At 36.3% G+C, this 20,229-nt stretch overlaps 1 protein-coding gene across 2 annotated transcripts; it reads right to left on the bottom strand.

Moving 5' to 3' along the window:
- Nucleotides 1-10,380: 10,380 nt before the first annotated feature.
- On the bottom strand, nucleotides 10,381-19,992 carry rps24 (ribosomal protein S24). Of its 2 annotated transcripts, XM_051922942.1 has the most exons (6): nucleotides 19,909-19,992; nucleotides 18,762-18,827; nucleotides 18,332-18,541; nucleotides 16,702-16,815; nucleotides 15,111-15,130; nucleotides 10,381-10,459 (listed from the first exon to the last, which is right to left on the bottom strand). In XM_051922942.1, the coding sequence occupies exons 1-5, from the start codon at nucleotides 19,909-19,911 to the stop codon at nucleotides 15,125-15,127; spliced, it is 399 nt and encodes a 132-aa protein (XP_051778902.1). In that variant the 5' UTR covers nucleotides 19,912-19,992; the 3' UTR covers nucleotides 10,381-10,459; nucleotides 15,111-15,124. The 2 variants fall into 2 exon arrangements, with proteins under 2 accessions (XP_051778902.1, XP_028651368.1); XM_028795535.2 differs by lacking the exon at nucleotides 15,111-15,130.
- Nucleotides 19,993-20,229: the final 237 nt, after the last annotated feature.

Genomic DNA, 20,229 nt, shown 5'->3' with positions numbered 1-20,229 from the left:
TTTAGATTAGGGTTGTGGGAAGGTTATCTGATTCAAAGGGCGCTTGGTGACTGATATTGTGGGCATTACCTGACCTACATCATAGGTATTAGTGGCTACAGTTAGACCCATCTCAGATTTTTGCTTATCTTTGTTTTGACGCCTGATCCAGTATAGATACCGCTAATGCGGCTGTTAAGGCTTTCTGTGGAAAAAGCACTTTACTACCTCACATAAAATGGTGTGTCCTCCCAAGCGCTTTGTCCTCCTCCTCCCGACTCTGGCGCGCCTCGAGCAGTGGCTGCAGGCTCTTCTTATAGCCCACCCGGAAGTGCTTCAGGTGATAATTAACCTAATTCAGGCTGCACGTCCACGTGTGGCTGCATTCCAGCCCACAAAGACTCGTTAAGCCATGCAGCTCCTCCTGGTGGTGGCCACAGAGGCCAACAGGGCTGAGCCCTGAAGTCCCACGCCTGTGGCCCCGATGTAACCCAGGAAGGCTGCCACCACTTGTTCCGGGGGACATAGTGTGCATCCCATGGCTGCTCCCCCAGTCCCAGTGTCAAAGGGACATCCCGACCATCTGCCAAAATTAATTTATTATTGTTTATTTATTAATTCATTTAAAGAGCTTTTGCTTCCCCCTGAGGTCAAATAAACAACCAAACCGAAAGTAACCATATTACGAGCATCTGCAGCAAGCCACGTGCCGGCTGATGACCATCAACTTTCGGCTAATGAGAAAAACAAAACAAAGAAGACACACAAGGCTCAATGAGCGGAAACATGAATTAGCGAATAGTATTGACATCTAGTGGTCAGAAGACTAAACAATCTTTTATAGTTGATATACAGTAAAGCAACTGACTATCTATCTATCTATCTATCTATCTATCTATCTATCTATCTATCTATCTATCTATCTATCTATCTATCTATCTATCTATCTATCTATCTATCTATTCATCCATTATATGTTACAGAAAACTTAGGCCTATCCAAATTATATGTGCAACACAGGAACCAAACCAAGACAGAATGCCAGTTTAGCATGTTGGGTCACTCATGCAAATGCCCAGACTCTAACATACTGGACTGAGACAATATAACAGGGACATATTTGGAATGTGAAAAGAATAAAAAAAACCCAGAGTAAACCTTGAAGATATGGGGGCAAACGGGTCAGAAATTAAAAAAACAAGTCTCTGGAATTGCTTTGCTGCAGCAGAAACTGCACTGCAGTGCCACACAATGGCAACAGTGGAGAAAAGAAAAAAATATCAAAGTTTTTAAAGCAGAGGGATATATGGATCACCAGCACTTTAGGAGTCCTAGTATCCAGATTAGTGACTTGGTACTGAAGATTATAACATCATACTAAAGTTCAACACATGTGAAATGCTCAGCCGGCAACCAGTTGCTACAGCAAGGGCACCACCATGCTTACAGAGTTTATATTAAAGTCCTAACTAAAGCATGAACAGGCATAGTGTGACATAGTAAAGGGAGGCAGCCTAGTAAGATTAAGTGGTTAAGCCTTTGGACTTCAAACTCTGAGGCTGCGGGTTCAAATCCTGCTACTACCACTGTGTGCCCATAAGCAAGTCACTTCATCTGCCTGTACTCCAAATGAAAAAAAAAACAAAAAGAAACTTAAAAAAGAAACATAACTATTTAATCTCAAACATTGCAAGCCGCTTTAAAAAAAGGCATAAGCCAAATAATGTATATAATAAAGCTTCAATAGCTGAGAAAAGTATAGAAAGAAAAAGACACACGCTGGCAACAAAAACAGCTCCTGAATGCACCAGACTCCACTGTGGGCAGCATGCCCTTTGTGTGCTAAGTGCCCCAGGCTGGCAATAAACAGAAAAGCCAGCACAAGTAATCGATGGAATCATTTAGTAAAAGAGAAAGGTCCAGAAGATGTAAGAATGGATCTATGGAAAACATTACATATCACTATTAACCTGAAAAACAGATCTGAAGTATACAACATTCAAAATTTTTTTTAGCATACAATTAAACTTTATCTATAAACCCTATAGACTGCAAAGAGACTGTGAGATAAATGATCTGATCTTAATGAACCACAAAAATAACATGTCAGCTAGCATAAGCATCACCTACCTGTTCAATGTGAAGAAATCAAAAAAAGGCAGAGTGGTTGCCTGTGTTAGTCTGCCACCTGTCTGCAGCATTGTGTTATTTCAGTAGCATTATGTTTTTCCGTAGTGTTTTGCAGCCATTAACTAAATTGTTGAAATTAGTGATGCCCTTGTAATCAATGCTTTGATGAAAAAATAACTTAAATACAAGTAGGATTAACTATGGATCCTGGGAATTAATAGTACATGCGCAAAATAATGAAGTCAAGTTGATGATCTGGTTGTTTAGGTGAGAACTCAAATTCAAACAATTGCAATGCAGGCCATTTTTGTCCATGCCCTTATACCCAATGGGATTAATTACAGAGTTCTTACTCCGAAACAAGCAAGAAAAAGTATTCCCTATCTTTGGACAACAAAGCGCAGAACATGATAGCTTAGCAAGAGAGCAATTCTCCAGTGTGAAGTACTAAAACATCACTTGCATGCATGGAAGCTTTTAAATAGGTAGGCTGTCATAAACGCCTACAACAATTCAAATTATGGATCTCTTGGTTCTCAGCTGCATTGGCCAATGTTACTGTATAAGACAGGAATTTACCTTCATTTTATTTTTCTCCTCCATTTGCTCTCTGCAAATGAAAGCCCATTTACCTAACACTTGACGTGTGAGAAGTCTAGGTGGCAATCTTTCTAGCAGACAGAAATTGTACATCATTACAGAAGGCTAAATAAAACAAGAAAGACATTTCATGACAAAAGTTTTCCCCAGTGACTGGCACTCATCCCCTTCTAAAGCTAACATAATTAAGGAGCCTCAGAAGGGACCACTCTGAAAAAAAAATCCCTGGGAACACAGCGGCTTTCAGTCTGAGAGCATTACTGAGCCATGCTGAGCACACAACGTATACACCATATGTCCCGCAAAAGTATTCAGCCACCTGAGCAATGCTTAGCTTTTACTGAATTGCAAAATCCTAAACTGAAATTTTATTGTGTGATATTTAAATTTCCAAAGCTGAAAAATATTTTTAAATATAAGAACTTGTTTGAAAAAAATCATATGGAGACAAAAAAATGCACTGTTTGTGCAAGTATTCAGTCACTACCCGTTACTAGTTTGTATAGATAGATAGATAGATAGATAGATAGATAGATAGATAGATAGATAGATAGATAGATAGATAGATAGATAGATAGATAGATAGAAATTTATTGGTCCCCATGGGGGGAATTTGGCTTTTTTACAGAAGCTCTTTAAATAAATAAATACTTAAACAGATACATAAGTAAATATATATACACAATATGATCTGAAAATACACCAGAATGACTAAAAAGAAAGAAACTTTGACTGTCACAGTCCCAGTGAGGCATTATTTAAACATACTGCATTGCTGTTGGTATGAAGGAGCCCCAGAACCATTTCTTGATACATTTCTGCTACATGAGTTGTTGGCTGAAAGTCCTTAGTATTCGTGTGTCAGAGGGAGGATGTGCAGCATTGTTCATAATGGTGCTCAGTTTTATATTAATTCTTTCCTTCTCTACAACCTCCAGGGGGGGGGCAGAGTGTGTCCTATAACTGAGCTTGCCCTTTTAATTACCTTGTAGATTCAGTGGGCCTCTGTTGAAGTGATGTTACCAGTTCAGTGCACCATGGCCATCACAGAGTTGAAGAAGATGTGAAGGATATCATTTCCCAGATTAAAGGGACACAGTCTCATAATAAAAAATCGGGAGTGGTCTCCACTAGACTTTCTCGTATACTCAGATATGGGGATGAATATTTGAGGAGTAAGACAATGATTATAATTTTGTATTATGAACATTAAAGAACCATCAACAACAAATCAAATTAATAATATATCGAACAACTAATATAAAAGTAAAGTTGAATAAATTGGACTCTGCAGCCACGTGAATAAAAGGTAAAGTACCACTTCTGGTTAACGTAAATGGCCCAAACGTTGATAGAAATCTATGTTTTGTAACTAATGCTTGTATGCAAAATTTGTTTGACCTAAGTGAAAGCATACTAAAGCTATCGTGTTTATTTACACACACAAACCCACAGAAACATACAGGCATAATTCCAAAAATTTTATTTTCTGATTTAGGGAGGTCTAAAATGTCAGGATTCATCAAAATCTTGAAATGGAATTTTTGGAGGATTCTAGTACTTTCCCTATTCTTCATATACGAGAAAGTCAGGGAGGTCTAAAATGACGAGATTCATCAAAATCTCGACATCGAATCTTTGGACGATTACAATACTTTCCCTATACTTCGTATACGAGAAAGTAAAAAGAGTCTGCTCTGCCCTTTCTTATATAGTTCCTCTGTGTTATGAGACCAGTCCAACCTGTCCTTGATGAGGACCCCCAAGTACTTGTAGAAATGCACATAAAGGCTGTTTGGTGTGGCGACAGTCTATAACAAGTTCCATGGTTTTACAGACAATTCTATTTGCACCAAGAAATAAACTTCTCCACCTGACTCCACTACTCTGTCTCATCCTCTTTATCAGTACACTTCATAAGCACAGATTCATCCGAGAATTTTGTACAAGTGACATGACCTGGTGTTAAATTTATAGTTTGAGGTGTACAAAGTGAAGAGAACTGGAGACAGGACTGTTTCTTGTGGTGCTCCAGTGCTGCTGACATCCATATCAGAAACACAGTCAGTCCTTGATTCTCACAAACTGCAGTCTACCCGAGAGATTATCTAGGACACCATTGACTCCCCACCCTGCATATCTCTGAGTTTACCCCTTAAATGGGACAGCTGGATGGTATTGAAGGCACTGGAGAAATCAAGAAACATAACCCTCACAGCGCTGCCAGCTTTGTCCAGGTGAGACTAAACCTTGGGGAGCATACTGAAATTGCATCCTCCACTCCCGTCTTTGTCCAATAGAGAAACTGCAGCACTTGGCCTATGCCTTTATCAGCTCTGTACACTGCTCAGGAGTGACTTTACCCCATTATTCAGGTTATTCAGATGGCACTTGTGCATCACAATTTTTTAACAGTGTCATTGATTCTCACTAGGACTGAGATCAGTGCCCATATTTATCAAGCATCTCAGAATTACTACTTGGAACTGTACTAAAAGTCCGACTAGGATCAAAATGTGTCCTACCACAGAGTAGGAAAAGAGAAGAAGTTGTGAAGAGTCCTACACCTACTCCCAGTGAGGAGTAGAAGTTCACTTTTGAGGATGAATGATGTAAGGATTTGATGGCACCCCAAGCCACAAAATGACACTTTGTAATTTTCTGAACTAATGCTGAGGCTTCACCACAAAGATGATGATAATAATGATAATATTCAAAGTAATAGAAGAAGAGGGAAAAAATAATAAGGCAGGATATTTTGCTAAGATATACATTATTGTTGCCACTTCGCAACAACATCTAGAATAACATTGTATCAAACTTTTAGATAGAAAGACAGAGACATAATCACTGAAGAAGAGTAAAGCCCAATAACGGGCATATTTATTTAACAATCTATAATCCGCAGCGGGCAGCATGGTGGCACAGTGGTAGCACTGCTGCCTCGCAGTAAGGAGACCTGGGTTTGCTTCCTGGGTCCTCCCTGTGTGGAGTTTGCATGTTCTCCCCGTGTCTGTGTGGGTTTCCTCCCACAGTCTAAAAACATGCAGGTTAGGTGCATTGGTGATCTGAAATTGTCCCTAGTGTGTGCTTGGTGTGTGTGTGTGTCCTGTGGTGGGCTGGCATCCTGCCCGGGATTTGTTCCTGCCTGGCACCCTATGTTGGCTGGGATTGGCACCAGCAGACCCCCGTGACCCTGTGTTAGGATATAGCGGATTGGAAAATGACTGATTGACTGATCCACAGCCATACTTTTAGAAGAATGACCTTCCTGCTGCTGTTGACAAGGGGAAGGCCTTGTAAAATAACGGTTACCGAAACTAGCCATAGTTTATGTTGTTTCTGAAGTTGCATTTCACTCTTCCACTGTTCTCAGTTGTCTTCCAGAGTCATGTGCAATGCCTCTTTCAGTGATCCCTCATCTTCTGTGACGTTCTATTTATCTAATGCCCTGGGAGTCTCTGCCTGCCATCTTGAACCTTCCCATGCTTATAAAATGTAATGTTAATGTTCCGGTGGTTCATGGAATGCAGAGCTCAATGTACCTGTAAGATATTTCTCTGTCAATCAACCATCTAAACCTGCCTATCTTCAGGGTAATATGCCTGCTATTACAATATAGTTGGTATCCATGACACCTGTGTGTTGATCCTGTGATACAGCTTGTGATTCACAAACGGGGGCATTCTATGGTAATTCAAAGTTTGGGGTAAAATTCAAGAAATGGTTGTTTGTGACATACCCAAATCATCACTATTGTAGAGCTGCATTTTTCCCTGTGGCTAAAAAACATGTTACCAACATTTTTATTTTGGCTGACAGCACATTGATTCTCCACATAAATGAAGTGTTCACGTGACGCACAAGATTTGTTTTGAATATTATATCTCTTGTCAAAGCGATATCTTTTTACCAATTCATTTATGTCTAACGTTTCCTAAACATCCTGCCTTTCCCAGAAAACTCATGCCAGTCTCTACGTGAATGCCATCTTCTGACAGTTCCTAGAAAGTTAGGACAGCTCACCAGCATTCCTAAATCCTGGTGAAGTTACAAGTAGTTTCCTAAATTAGGAACATTGATAAAATTCTTTTCCTCCTACTCATAAGAGCAGGACCAAATTTGCATCCTTCTGAGATTTTTGAGCTGGTTAGGACTGTTTTCCAACTCTGAGATGCTTGATAAATATAGACACACAACTTTATCTGTGTCATTTTAGGTCATTCACTTTTTTTGTTCTTCAGACACTATGAGGTTCCATTGGTTTTTGAGATTATTGTCCTCCTAAAAAATGAAATCTTCTGAAAAAACCAGGCCCTACGGATAAAATGCAGCCCTACAGTATAATGCTCCAACCGTCATACATCACTGTATTATGTTGTTTATGACGGGAAGCCAGTGCTACAAATCAGTCACACACATCACTTTGAAATTTGACTCAGAAATGGTGGCAGTTATTTTAATGAGTCACTAGTGGAGACCACGTTTTAGCCAATTGTGTCTTTTTAAGGCAATTAAAGGCTACGTTATATTGCATGATTTTTCCTGCAATAATCAGCTGCAGACTTCATGTACATAATCTTAGCCATTCAGAGGCAGTCGTGGCACACACCATGATCGTTACTCCTGTAGTCTAGCGACTTAGTGCAACCAATCAGTGACTTACCCAACAAGATCAAATAGGTTTGATTTTGTCATTAACCATATATAATGGAGCTATAAGGAATAAGGACCTCACAAACAAAGCAGTGGCTTGTCTGTCCGATGTTGCATGTTTTACATACCATGACAGATTGGAAAAAATAGAGGGGGGGGGGTCTTAGATCTTGGGTGAACCCGTTATATCTGTAAAGCCTTTGCACCAGCACCATAAAGGCAGCACATTTTGACTGTCAGAAAAAGGATCAAGCTCGCAATAATTTGGAACTGTGAAACAGTGCTGGAATTTCATTACGCAGTCCTCTAAATGACGAGCCCTACGATTTCTAGTCACATACAATATGCTCAGCTGATAAGATCAGCAACTGAATCATCAAGTTCAATATCACCTCCAACTAGAAGTCCTGTTATGTGACATTGGCTTTAGAGCTTACAAAACACCAAGACTAAGCACTTGTGCACATGTCCTTTTTTCCATGTTAACATTTTTCCCACCTTAGTAGAAGAGAAAGCATGTCTATATCCATCTAGTTGCTATGCCCCAGTCATTTGAACAGATGGCACATCACAAACTGTACATCAACACTGTTTTTACAAATCCCGTATCAAATGGCATATAGCAGAGACATATACATTGCATTTCTCATTCCAACATCACAAACATTTATAGTAATTCATCTTATTACTGGAAACGTCTGGGAAATGTCATTTGTTCAAATGACAAATGCAATGCATTTTATAACTACATGCATTAAAAATACATTCTAGTGGACAGTGCACTGAAAATATTAATGTTGAGGTCTACATTGCTAACTTAGATTTTAATCCATCTTAGATAGGTAGAACTACTAGTCTAACAAACCAATGTCATATTAAACACGAACAAATGAAAAAAATGTGTCTTAGTTTCTTTGAAATGCATATTAAAAGGTACACTGAACCTTTATAAGAAAAACAATACTCTGAAATACATGCCTTTCCTATGGATGATTAACTTTCTTTTGAATAAAATATGTAGACAACAATGCACTGAGGATTCTGTGGGAGAGAAAAGCAGCCATTCTCAGTCAGGCAAGGAATATAGTCTTGAAACCCTCAAAATTACAAAACAACAAAAAAAATGTCAGATTAAATCTGTCCGTGGTTAATGAACTAGATACACCAGAAACCTATAGCAAATCTTCATATGCAGTGGCCACTTCAACAGCAAGTTTTTCTCAGGAATGATGAATAATTTAAAATTTTTAACCTTTAAACCCGCACCTTTCAATCTGTTAGATCTCAATTAAGTTTTACTGATGCATACTGTAGGCAACATCATATGGATAATCACAAGAAAAGGAATTCCTTTCTCATACCTCTACTGGATATCATGCAAGGGGAATCACTGCATTGTGGCTGCAATTTGGGCTTTTTCTATGATATGGAAGTGCAGAGTGTGATATACGGACACCAGCTGAAAGACATTTTTGTCTGGGAATGTGGGTGCTACATTAAATCAGTCTTACACAGAGCTCTACAGGAGACGTTCCTTTTTAAAAGCAAGCACGGGACTGCATTAGACTCCCTCCCTTAAGGCAAAACTAACTTTTCACCACTCTTTATTCTGTCCAAAAAACTGAACATAAAATTACTCATACTAGCCGTGGAAAAAATGTCATTTTTGTAGTCTGTTTTAGAGGAAAAGGTGGTGTAAAGAAGTGAAGCTGTTGCCATGTTTATTCATTGTATATTCAGGGACCTAATTTGCTTTTATAAATGGTATCCTGTTGAAAACTAAATGCAGCAAGTTCCTCAGTCATTTAACACTGAATTTACACACTGCGACTGTGATGAAGAGGATATTCATTACATAGTTAGGGTAAAGAAGAAACACGAGTAAATTAACCCTGACTTTGGAGATAGAGAAAACCATGCACAAATGGGTAGAATGTGTATGCTCTATGCCGACAAAGACTGCACATCAGTTTAAATTTAAATATTGAAAACTATAGAAAAATTACTTGCCAATAAAGAATGCTACTAGTACATGCTCCTGAATACAGCGTGAACTACATCAGACAATAAGTACAAAGTAAAAAACTCTAGGCTGCAATCGTTTTCCATTCAATTTTTTGTTTTGAATCTGACATTTGCATTTAGTCTTCCAGAATTTTTGCCCTTGCCTGTCTTTTTTTCTTTTCCTTGTCTCCTTTAATCTCAGCAGCCACCTAGCCTTGCAAGGAGGGTTCACATTGTGCATAAGCTCATGTACATCACATCAATTTAGGATTGATAATTAACCCAACCTGCACACCTTTGGGGTGGGAGAAAAATACCAAAGAACCTGGAGAAAACACATGAGCAAAGGAAGAACATGAAAACTCCACACAGGCAACAGCCAAGCTAGCTTTTGCACTCAGTTTTCTGGAGCTGCAAGAACATTTGCACCCAAAAGTGTTAATTATATTAAGTGTAAATTTCAAAGCCAGGTTAGATGGAAAAAATGGCAAAAACAAACAAAAGAAAAATACATTTTACATATTTCAGTAGTAGTTCTTTTAACAATGCCATTATGTAAAGGGAAAGAATTCAGCTTTACTTTAGTGAAATTTATTACCAGCAGCAGCACCTGACGCTACCCAGATAAGTTATTTTAAGGGAGAAATATTTAGCTTTTATAAAATTAGTTATCTTAAAATGTACCCTCCTTTCCCTGAGAATTTTTTTTTCGGCGCTCAAAAGTCCAAGAAAAGGCACAGTTCTTAAAACTCAATGTAGTAAAAAGGAAAACCCCTAGGAATCCTAAGGGTCAGAATTTTTGGTTTCAAAGTAGTCTAGTGTCCTTTCCTGACAAAGTGGATTATGTGTGCAAAATTTTGTTGATCTTAAACAAACGCATGAACTGTATAAAGAACACACACAATGAGCATTATATTATTAGATATTATGCAAAGGGAAAAAAAAAAAAAGAATACTTCCATGTGTGATGATTTTATGTATTATAAAAATTGACCAAGACTGAAATCAAAGCATTTTTAAGCAATTTTAATTGTAGACAAAAATGAACATTATCTTCAAAGATAAGGAATTCCCAGAACATCTTGTCTCACTGTAAAAAGAAAAAGAGAAAATTAGTATTCTGTGAGTGTGCATGCATATTCATTATTATTTAAAACTGCTAAAATAACTCATTTCGGAACTGAAATTTGATCAAGCCAGATGATACAGATAATGGAATAATTATCTACAGGTCATTTTTACAAATTTATAACTGAACAATTTGAGTCAGTTCACAGCAACACTTGGGAATAAGATGGTGACTAAAAACCTATGCAATTAACTTCTTACTAAATGTATGGAAGTGGCATTCTACAGTATATAAAGTACTTGAATATGAAATTTTACAGAGTGAGACTACATAAAGTAAAGTATTTGACAAATATATCAAACTGCAGTAAATTTTTAAATTAATTTATAGTATAGAAATTTAAGTTCCAAAGATAATTCAATTGTATTAATGTCAAATGACAAACCGGGCATTTATAAGTTTAACAGTATGTCATCTTGATCTGTAGTGCTTCTTTTGAATATAAAATTTTATAGTATTGTTACCTAAAGAGCAACACATATTCAAAACATAAACATATAAACATGACACTAATATCTAATCCTCAGATGCTTTCTCTCATGCCACCATGAATCTGCAAGGTGATAAAAATGCACACCCTGCCCAATTCAAAAGGTCTATTATATATTTTAACAACTACACTTCTTTCTGTCCACAACACAAAAAATAAAACTTCCTTAGATGATAGTAGCTTTCTTAATGCCCTGAAATCTTAAATCACTAAAGCTACTGTGCCACATATTGGTTAAGAGTAGTAAAGAAAAAAAAGTCTGCACATTCTGCTTTATTCTTACTGTATGCATTTCAAGTAGTACTTAAAAGCTCAAGAAGAAAGTTGAGAAAATTAAAAAAAAAACTTTCTAAATCTTGTCAGAGCCTTCCATTCTAGCCAAATGCAGCAAACGAAAAATAAAGTATCAATTAGGCTAATTAGACGAGTTCACAAGCAAGTTATTGTTTATTTATACTAAATTTAGAGTTCACTATGGTATTACAACTAGCAAATCCCTTTGTTTGTTTCAGAAGCTAAGTGAAGATTAACAGTCATGATTATTACATATTCAGGTCATTACTTTTCCATAACTCTCCGAACTTTGCAACCAAGGAACCCTAAACACAATACTTAAATATCATTTAATTGCAAACCTGCAGGCATGGAGTGAAGCAGATAAAGAAAACTGAGAATTGAAAGCTACACACACGAATGATATAAAATGATGTTTTGGCTCCAATATGATCATAATCAATGTTAATAATGATCTTTTTACACCCTGCAAAATTATTTTTCAATAAGCAAATGCATCTCAGTTCTGAACATTAACACAAATGTATTGGTTTTACATTGCATCTCTGCAATAAGTAGTAAGCTTGTAAGCTTTAAATTTTGCATGCAGCCTCATGCATTATCATTTTTCAAAGCTTCTTTCACAATTACATTAATTACTCCAAAATATAAAACTATACTTTCAGAGTTTATTAAACATACCATGCACATGCATGAAACTGCAAATGTTTCTATTACATTTAACTACCCCAAAATACAGTATCTGTGTACATGTAAACTACATTTCTGACACTTTCACATGCATCAAATCTTTCCATTCTAAAACTAGTACAGTGCACTAAGACAAACACCTATGATGGAAGAGTAAGGCCAGCATCACACTACACAACTGAGTTAGAGAATACGTTACAATCGCACAACATTCTTAGACATTAACCACAAGCTTGACACATTTTGATAGCTTCCTGATAGTGCCTGTGTTTGAACAAATCTTTTCTGGGTATGGTCAGTTCAACACCTAACATTCCTTTCCATTCTGTAGTATGCAAACATGAGAAAGCTGATAGGCAAGCCTCTCTTCCATTTGTGTCATCTATAACACAACTGTTTACTCTTTTCTAGCAACTGCATTTACACCTTTGTTTTAGCACTCAATGGTGGGCCACTCTTGCACACACAAGAGCCCACCACTGAGATTTAAAATAAAGTTTTATTATGTTGTACCTGGTCATACGATGGTATAACTGAGTTAATAGTGATAACTACACAATTGGCCATACTGGGCATGTACCACAACTGTCCATGACTTGCTAAATTATGTACAAAGGCTACAATTGAAAATCAGTGGAAATGTTGTGTGGTGAGACACCGGCCCAACAGGTTAAAGAGAAAAAAGAAAAAAAAAAAAATTGTACAAGTTAAAAGAATTGTTCTGTTGTAGAATTTATATTTTAATTCTGTGTCAAGAGGTTTAATAAAAGTTTATGCATTGTAAATATACAGGAAAATGCTACACCAGGGTAAAATAATCTGTTTTTGTTTTTTCCAAGGAGAAAACATTTAAGGCACCCCAAAAAATATGACCACATTAAGTACAACAACTGTGTTTTACGATAAGAGTGTGTTAGTACGAAGCGTGAAGTTATTAGCATTGTACACTTCTAGACACCTAATGATTTTAAACAAAATAATTCCAGGAGTCTGCTGAACAGATAGAATACTGCATCCCTAAACATATTTGTACACCAATTCCACCACAATTGGACAAAGTGAATATACATTCTTCTTTAAGGTATGATTCTTCCATTTCATCCCATGTAATGAGTAATTGTCATGATGTCTTCTGTTAAAATTAGAGCTTTATGTTGAAAACCCCAAGTCTGCAAACATCACTGTTTTTAAAAACCAGACCTAGACTACTATAAATAATGTGCAAATATAGTTGCAGTATTTTTAGCATTAAAGTTTGAACTGGATGCATTGTAAGATTATAACCTACTTATTCATTATTTTGTGCCAAGTTTAGCTGTACTGTATAAACCTAAAAATAAAACAATGAAAAGCTGAAAATAAACAAAAGATGTTTATGGGCGAAACCCTTAATATTCCAGAGCAATTCCTTTCAGGATCAGACATTTTACCACCCTAACTGCTGTTGAGAATTGCACCCCAAGATTAGACAAATGTAAACCAATTAAAATCTTTTAGACTCCATTATTTACCACAATCCACAGTTCAGGATAAAACATAACACAGGAAATAGAGTGCAATTTAAAACCAAAGTTATAATTATTCAATATTTTCATTACTCAACATAGTGTTTGATCTTGAAACTGCCAGTAAACCATAATCTCGTTTAGATATGTTATTAATTGCCAACAAAGAACACTACTAAACAAAAGAGGGCTAGTACAGTGATGAAAAACTTTTGATGTGAGCTGTAGCTGACTTGTGGGTAACAAACTACTGTTGCCTATAAAAATCTACTCAAGACTTATATTGTATTATAATATAATACTTATAAGTATCATGTTGAAACTTAACTAAGCTGCAAAGACAACACAACAAGCTGTAACATAAACCAATAATGTAATTTAGTACTTTGACATGTGAAATATATGCAGTATACCGTAGGTTTAAGAGTCAATATTGATAGATATAGTTGCCTCTAAAGAAAAACAGTAGTCATCTCAGGGAAAAATATTAATGTATTTCCCGATAAAACACTTGATGACACAGTATGACTCTAGTTATTAATTTAACAGTAGCAAAAAACAAAGAACTTATTCTTTGTATGAAAGCTGTGTGTCTGTCTTTCAAGAGCCAGATTTGATAGGTTTCTTCCCTTGGTTTGTATGGTTTGTGGTAGTTTTTCAGACACCACAATGTTACTCTTTGCATTTGCCATGAAGACTAAGTATTTCCAGACATGACTTCTGCTCATGCATTGCGGTTATTATTCACAATTAATTCAAGTCCAAAATAGGATGGGGTAGTTCTGATTTTAAGCTTTGATGCAAACATACAGTTGTGATTTTCAATGACTTAAAGTCAACTTTGCATTATTTTTTGTTCATCTGTAGCCTTTTCCTCGCTTTTTCTCACATTATCCGTTCTTGTGACATCCCTATGACAATAATATTTTTTCAAGCTACTGGATACAACCTTGAATAGTTTTACAAACTTTTACTAACAATGTTTTTATTTTTTTGGTTATTTTATTATCTGCTACTTATTTATTCAGATGTTCTTTGTCTTAACCTGGATTTTGGTTGAGGACCCAAGGTACTGCAGTGTCAAGGGTCTGCAGTTAACAGAGGAAATTCAGAAAAAGTGTAATACATACGCAACCAATTCCGGGAATTTACTGATCATTTGTCTTTTAATGACAAATCTGCTCTGAGCTTTTTCAGGCGAGGAAAGCAAACATTAAAAAATAAGATATATATATATATATATATATATATATATATATATATATATATAAACAAACCTATATGCTCACTTAAAGGATGGGTGTTCTCTTTATCCTCGTTGCTATTTATTAAATAACTGCCTTAAGTTTTCAAAATGTGTCTTTATTTAGAAACTCCTAACAAACTGCCTATGATTACAATGAAAAACTGCTGGCTCACCTAATGCTGCAACAATGTACAGAAATATTTGCCTAGGTAAATGTAAATTACACTAAACTAAAAAGATTATATATTCCAAGCATTAAAAATAATTCAAGACAGAGAAGTCAAAACATTGGATCATGCAAAAACGGCAAGGACCAGTGAAATGCTAAAATCCTACAGTATAGATGTGCAAAATAAGAACACCACACCATGCCCATTTTTCCAATACCTTCTAAAGAAACTTCATTTCTGAAAATCCAAGGAAAGCAAAATAAAAGCAAAACAGCAAAAAAAAAAGTATGAGGAGAGATGAAAATGACTTGTTATAAACAGAAGTATAAAAATGGTTAAATACAAGTCTTTATACAACACGACACACTGAGAGGTTTCTACTATTTCTGTTTTAAGGGTATGGTAGGGTAGAGGCAGTTCAAGACAGAAGCAATGTACATTAAGGGCCACAAAGAGATTTATATGTTCGTACTAATAAGAGATAGCTTTAAACTACATTTTAAAATTACTTCAGCAGGTAAGGGTGCCTGCCAACAATTGTTGTATAGCTCCATTCCTCCAAGACCCATTTAATGCACCTGGCCTTACATTCACTTCCAAGTGAAATTGAGCTCTAATTGCTGGTCTTGAAAGACTAAACTAGATTCCCATTTGCTCTCTGTGGCCTTGCACTCTCTCAATTGGGGTTTGAGGCAAAACAATTTCATACATTCACTTTGGTAGTGAGGCTTTCTAGCTCTCTTTCACTGGCCTCAGCCTAGTTCTGCCCCTGCCTCAGTAACCCCCTTACCAGATATACCGCATTTAAACTAAACTTCAAGAAACAACCAATCATAACTATAATAATATATTGGTAAGTACACAGCAGCTACAAAGCAGTTAAAAATCAGCCCAAAAATTGTTCCATGTTTATCAAAATGCTGGCATATTCAGGTTTATGATTTTATTTCAAGCCTTGGCAATTTCAAACCCTCCCTTAAGCAGAGCAAAAAGAAGCAGTCTGCAAGCTTGCAATGCTAGAGAACTTCTAAGTGGAAAAGAACATTACCTTCTACAGTCCGGAAGATATTTGAGAGTTGAGAGAAGAGGACAGGAAAGATTACAAAAGTTGTTAAAAACTCCAAGATATTTAAAAAAAAAAAAATCTATATATATCACTTAGAACAGGGTTACGAAATATGAAGGTTAATGCTCTAAAGTAGTGTTTTAAAGTGTATAATAAAACCACAGCATGGCAGGAAGTAAAAGCCTTAACTCATTTATTAAGTACTGATATATTTCAGAAAGTAAACCTGTAAGATTTCCTTCTCTATCTTGCAAAAAGGTTCAGGTTAACAGTGCATTCATCCATGTTCTGTCGCTTCTCTGAGCACCAATCTAACAATCATGCCCAGACAACCCTTTTTCAGGCCACCTCCTCCAAGTCCTTTTTTGGTTGGGTAGGGATACCTCAGTATTCCCATGCCACTCGAAAAATATTATCCCTCTAGTGTGTCCTGGTTCTGCACTGAAGTTACATTGCAGTTGGACATGTCACAAGGAGGAATCATAATCAAATGCCCAAGAAAGTTGAGGTGGCTTGAGTTTAGTTTAAAAGTGACCTTATATATAATTTCTCTAGTGTGTCCTGGTTCTGCACCGAGGTCACAATCGAGTTGGAGGTGCCCAAAACACCTCCACAATTATGCATCCTAATTAAATGCCCAAGAAAGCTGAGGTGGCTTGAGTTTAGTTTATATTAAAAGTGAGCTTATATAAATGTACCAAATGATTTCTTCCGACAAAATAATGGCATATCTATAAATTACCTTTTTGCCGACAGCACCAACACTAGCCTTTGCTGTACCCCGGACTTTCTTCATTCTGTTCTTTCTTTCTTTACGCTGTTTTCTGGAGGTTTTCTTTTTCTCATAAAGTCCATGCTGTAAAATAAATCAACAATTTCAAAATATGCCAAAACAGTTGTTTTGATGCAAGCATATGATTCAACCATTTTCTGAACTGACATTTTCCTACATAGGATGTGAGAAGCTAGAATCTACCTTGGCAGTATCAAAGCGAGGAACAAACCTTGTATTGGACACCAACCCACCGCAGGATACACTTATTCACTGGTCTGGTCAACTCAGTATTACCGTTTAAACTTAATATAAAAGCTTTCTGGTTATAATGGGAGAGAACTCCACACACAAGGTGAGAATTATAACTTTTCAAAGTGCAATAATACATAAAAAGCCAATCTGCTGCATTGTCTGGTTTTCTGAGCAATTTACTGAAGTCATATTACAATAAGGGCACCTAGCGAGAATGAGGCTGCTTTTGTTAAGCAATGACATTCCACTAATACACAAGTCACCTTCATTTTAACAGTGGCATGCACCACTTTTGAAAGTCCTAGTGGGTTTCATTGTGTCGCTTAATGGGGACAAAATTTATCATTTGTGCCTCGTTGCTTAGTGGCACTCGATGCTTCAAACAGTACTCCTTCCCATTGATTGTGCATCACTTCATGTGACACTCTATGCTCCGTGGGACAAGGACTGCACCGTGTTCTAAGCTTGATGGGGGACTTGCCCCCCACTCCCCCCATGAACAAATCCATTTTGAACCTGCCCGTCATTCACATCTATTTTTTGGTGTACACATTTTCATGCTTGAATCCAAGCAAAGTTTTATAAAAGAGACCTCTGGTGTGGAACTTGTGGCTTAATGTCTGTGCTCAAAGTTTCGGATTTAGGAGTATTTAGAATTTGGGATACACAAGAAGTAGTTAATACCAGGAATTACTCACTGGAAACTGAAAACTAACCAGGACAATCTGGAGGGATGCTCTCTCCCAATTACCCAGTTTTATCAGGAAGAAGTTCTCACAGTAGGAGCTGGGAATAACAGTTGAGGAAATGTTGGCCTGGTGCGAATAACTGGGTATGTTGCATATAGAAAATTAAGAAAAACATTCAAATACACCAAGAGTGTTTACAGTTTACACATGTGTACACCTCTACTGATTAAAGGTAAGAGCGTACATGGACAACATTCAGGGAACTCTTAAGAATTATTTGCCACATTCATATGCTGTGGTGGTTCAAAATATTCACACTTTTGTCATGTCTATAAAAGGTATTCCGTTTTTTCCTAGAAATACTTGACTAAGTTTTTTCTTACATTGTTAAAAGTATGTAAATGGTGACCTCTTATATGCTACACGCAATGTCAATTATTGGTATGCAAATTAAGACAAATTGTTTAATTTCAAAGTTATGTAGAAAAACATAAATAAAAGAAGCTACAAAAAATACCCTACAAGTTTAAAATACACTTCTCTGTTACAGAGCAGCAACAAAAATAAAAATATTTTCAAGACACCATTTTTAACACAAAAATCTATTAAATATTTCCAAAGCACAAATGCTTAACTTGATAAAACAAACTACTTACTCTGGCTAGCCTGTATTTTGGTTCATTTTTCTTTGCGTAGTCCAATGAATCATATACCATAGCAAAGCCTGTTGTTTTACCACCACCAAACTGAGTTCTGAAGCCAAAGACAAATACAACATCTGGTGTGGTTTTGTAAAGTTTTGCCAGTTTTTCCCTGATTTCTGTTTTGGGAACAGTTGCTTTGCCAGGGTGCAGCACATCCACAACCTATGAAGTTGAAAAGAAGTTTCATTTAGTTGCATTTCAAATTTCTTTCCAAAAAAAAAAAAAAAAAGTTTCTTTACCTAAAGCATCTCATTTTTAACAAAAATGCCAAGAAAGCTAAGGAATCAAATGATATGACTTGACTTTTTAAAAACATATACCTGCACATATTTGTCTCTTTCAAGACAATGCCATAAAATGTTCTTAAATTCAAGCAACATACCATTTGCTTTCTTTGAAGCAGGCGGTTTGTCATAAACTTCCTGGTTCTGATGGTCACTGTCTCATTCTGTGAAGAATAAAATTAAACAGGTTTTTGGATAGTAACACAGTACAAATGCAGGGAAAAAAAGCTTTCACCTATCCACTATATTTTTTACATATTTATGTATGCATGTGAGTAACAGTCCACCCAGTTATATGTTATACCATAAAAAAAATCATTTCTTTACATATGGCAATCAAATGACTAAGAGGCTGCAGATTTTACTCAAATCCACCGATAATCAGCATCTAATCTATCCTCAACTATTACAATTTTGGTAACACAAATTTGCAATTTTAATGTACATCAGTGAAAAATCTTTAAACATTAGTGTCTCCTCTTTATTAGCAAACTTTTCTTAATCACAAGCTAACAACTTGACATGCATACTACCGATTTATGTCCAAAACAAGGGACGACCTCATGAGTGACCGAACGATTCAGTGCACAAAACTCTGGAAACGAATCTGTAAATGCAAAAAAAACATTCCGAAAATAACCACTTCTACCGGGTATTTCAAAGATCAAAAACCAGAGGGACTCGTGCAATGATTGAGAGAAGCTGATGTACAGAAGTACGAGACAACAAAAAACTGCTACAACATTTAACAATATGTCTTAATTTAATATCGATTTGAACCTGTTAACGAATGTTACAATTATTGAAGTAATTATGAGATAAAAATATTCATTTACTTTTTTTTAAAGTTTGCTTCTGAATGTACAGTATGCTGCAGTAATGTGAACGATAGGAAATCATGTTAGCGATAAATTACTAGGACTTTCATGCAATAGCGCGTCTATGTATTTAGATAACAATCAAATTGTACATTACAACCCATTTAAATAACTCGTCTGGGGTCGTTATTTCATTATGTCATTTTAAAAACACGTTTTGCTTACTCGTGAGGTGCAGATAAGAAATTTAGGCCAAAACTGGAGACATTGAAATGCTCAATTAAATACTGCATCTGTTGGATTATGGAGTTCAAAAATAAACGTTTGAGTGAATAACAAACTTCTTTCTAATGTAGAATTGTCATTTGGGCTCGATGGTTTATAAAATAGGAAGATTTTGAACAGATTTGGTAGGCACAAAACTCACCATCTTGGCTACAGGACTCACAGGGATGTGGAAAAGAGAGAAGGACCCCAAGGCGCCTGTGCATATGCCTGAGCAGAATTGCAGGGAGGGCGGCCAAGCTAATGCCTCATTCAAAAAAAAAAAAAGGTTGATACAGGATTACACAATCTATTGTAATTTATATAAAATGTTTTACTTTTTAATTTTATACACTATTTTAGAAGTTATGCTAATTGGCTATTTTGTTGCTGTTTAGAACCTAAAGTTTTAACCATAATACCACCTGTCAAATTTTATACATTATCTGTGGAAAGTTGACAGGAAAAGAGATTGATAAGGAAA

This window comes from Erpetoichthys calabaricus, chromosome 2 (genome assembly GCF_900747795.2).
Source record: "Erpetoichthys calabaricus chromosome 2, fErpCal1.3, whole genome shotgun sequence".
Taxonomy (NCBI): Eukaryota; Metazoa; Chordata; class Cladistia; order Polypteriformes; family Polypteridae; genus Erpetoichthys; species Erpetoichthys calabaricus.
This window is presented reverse-complemented; position numbering and strand designations above follow the sequence as displayed.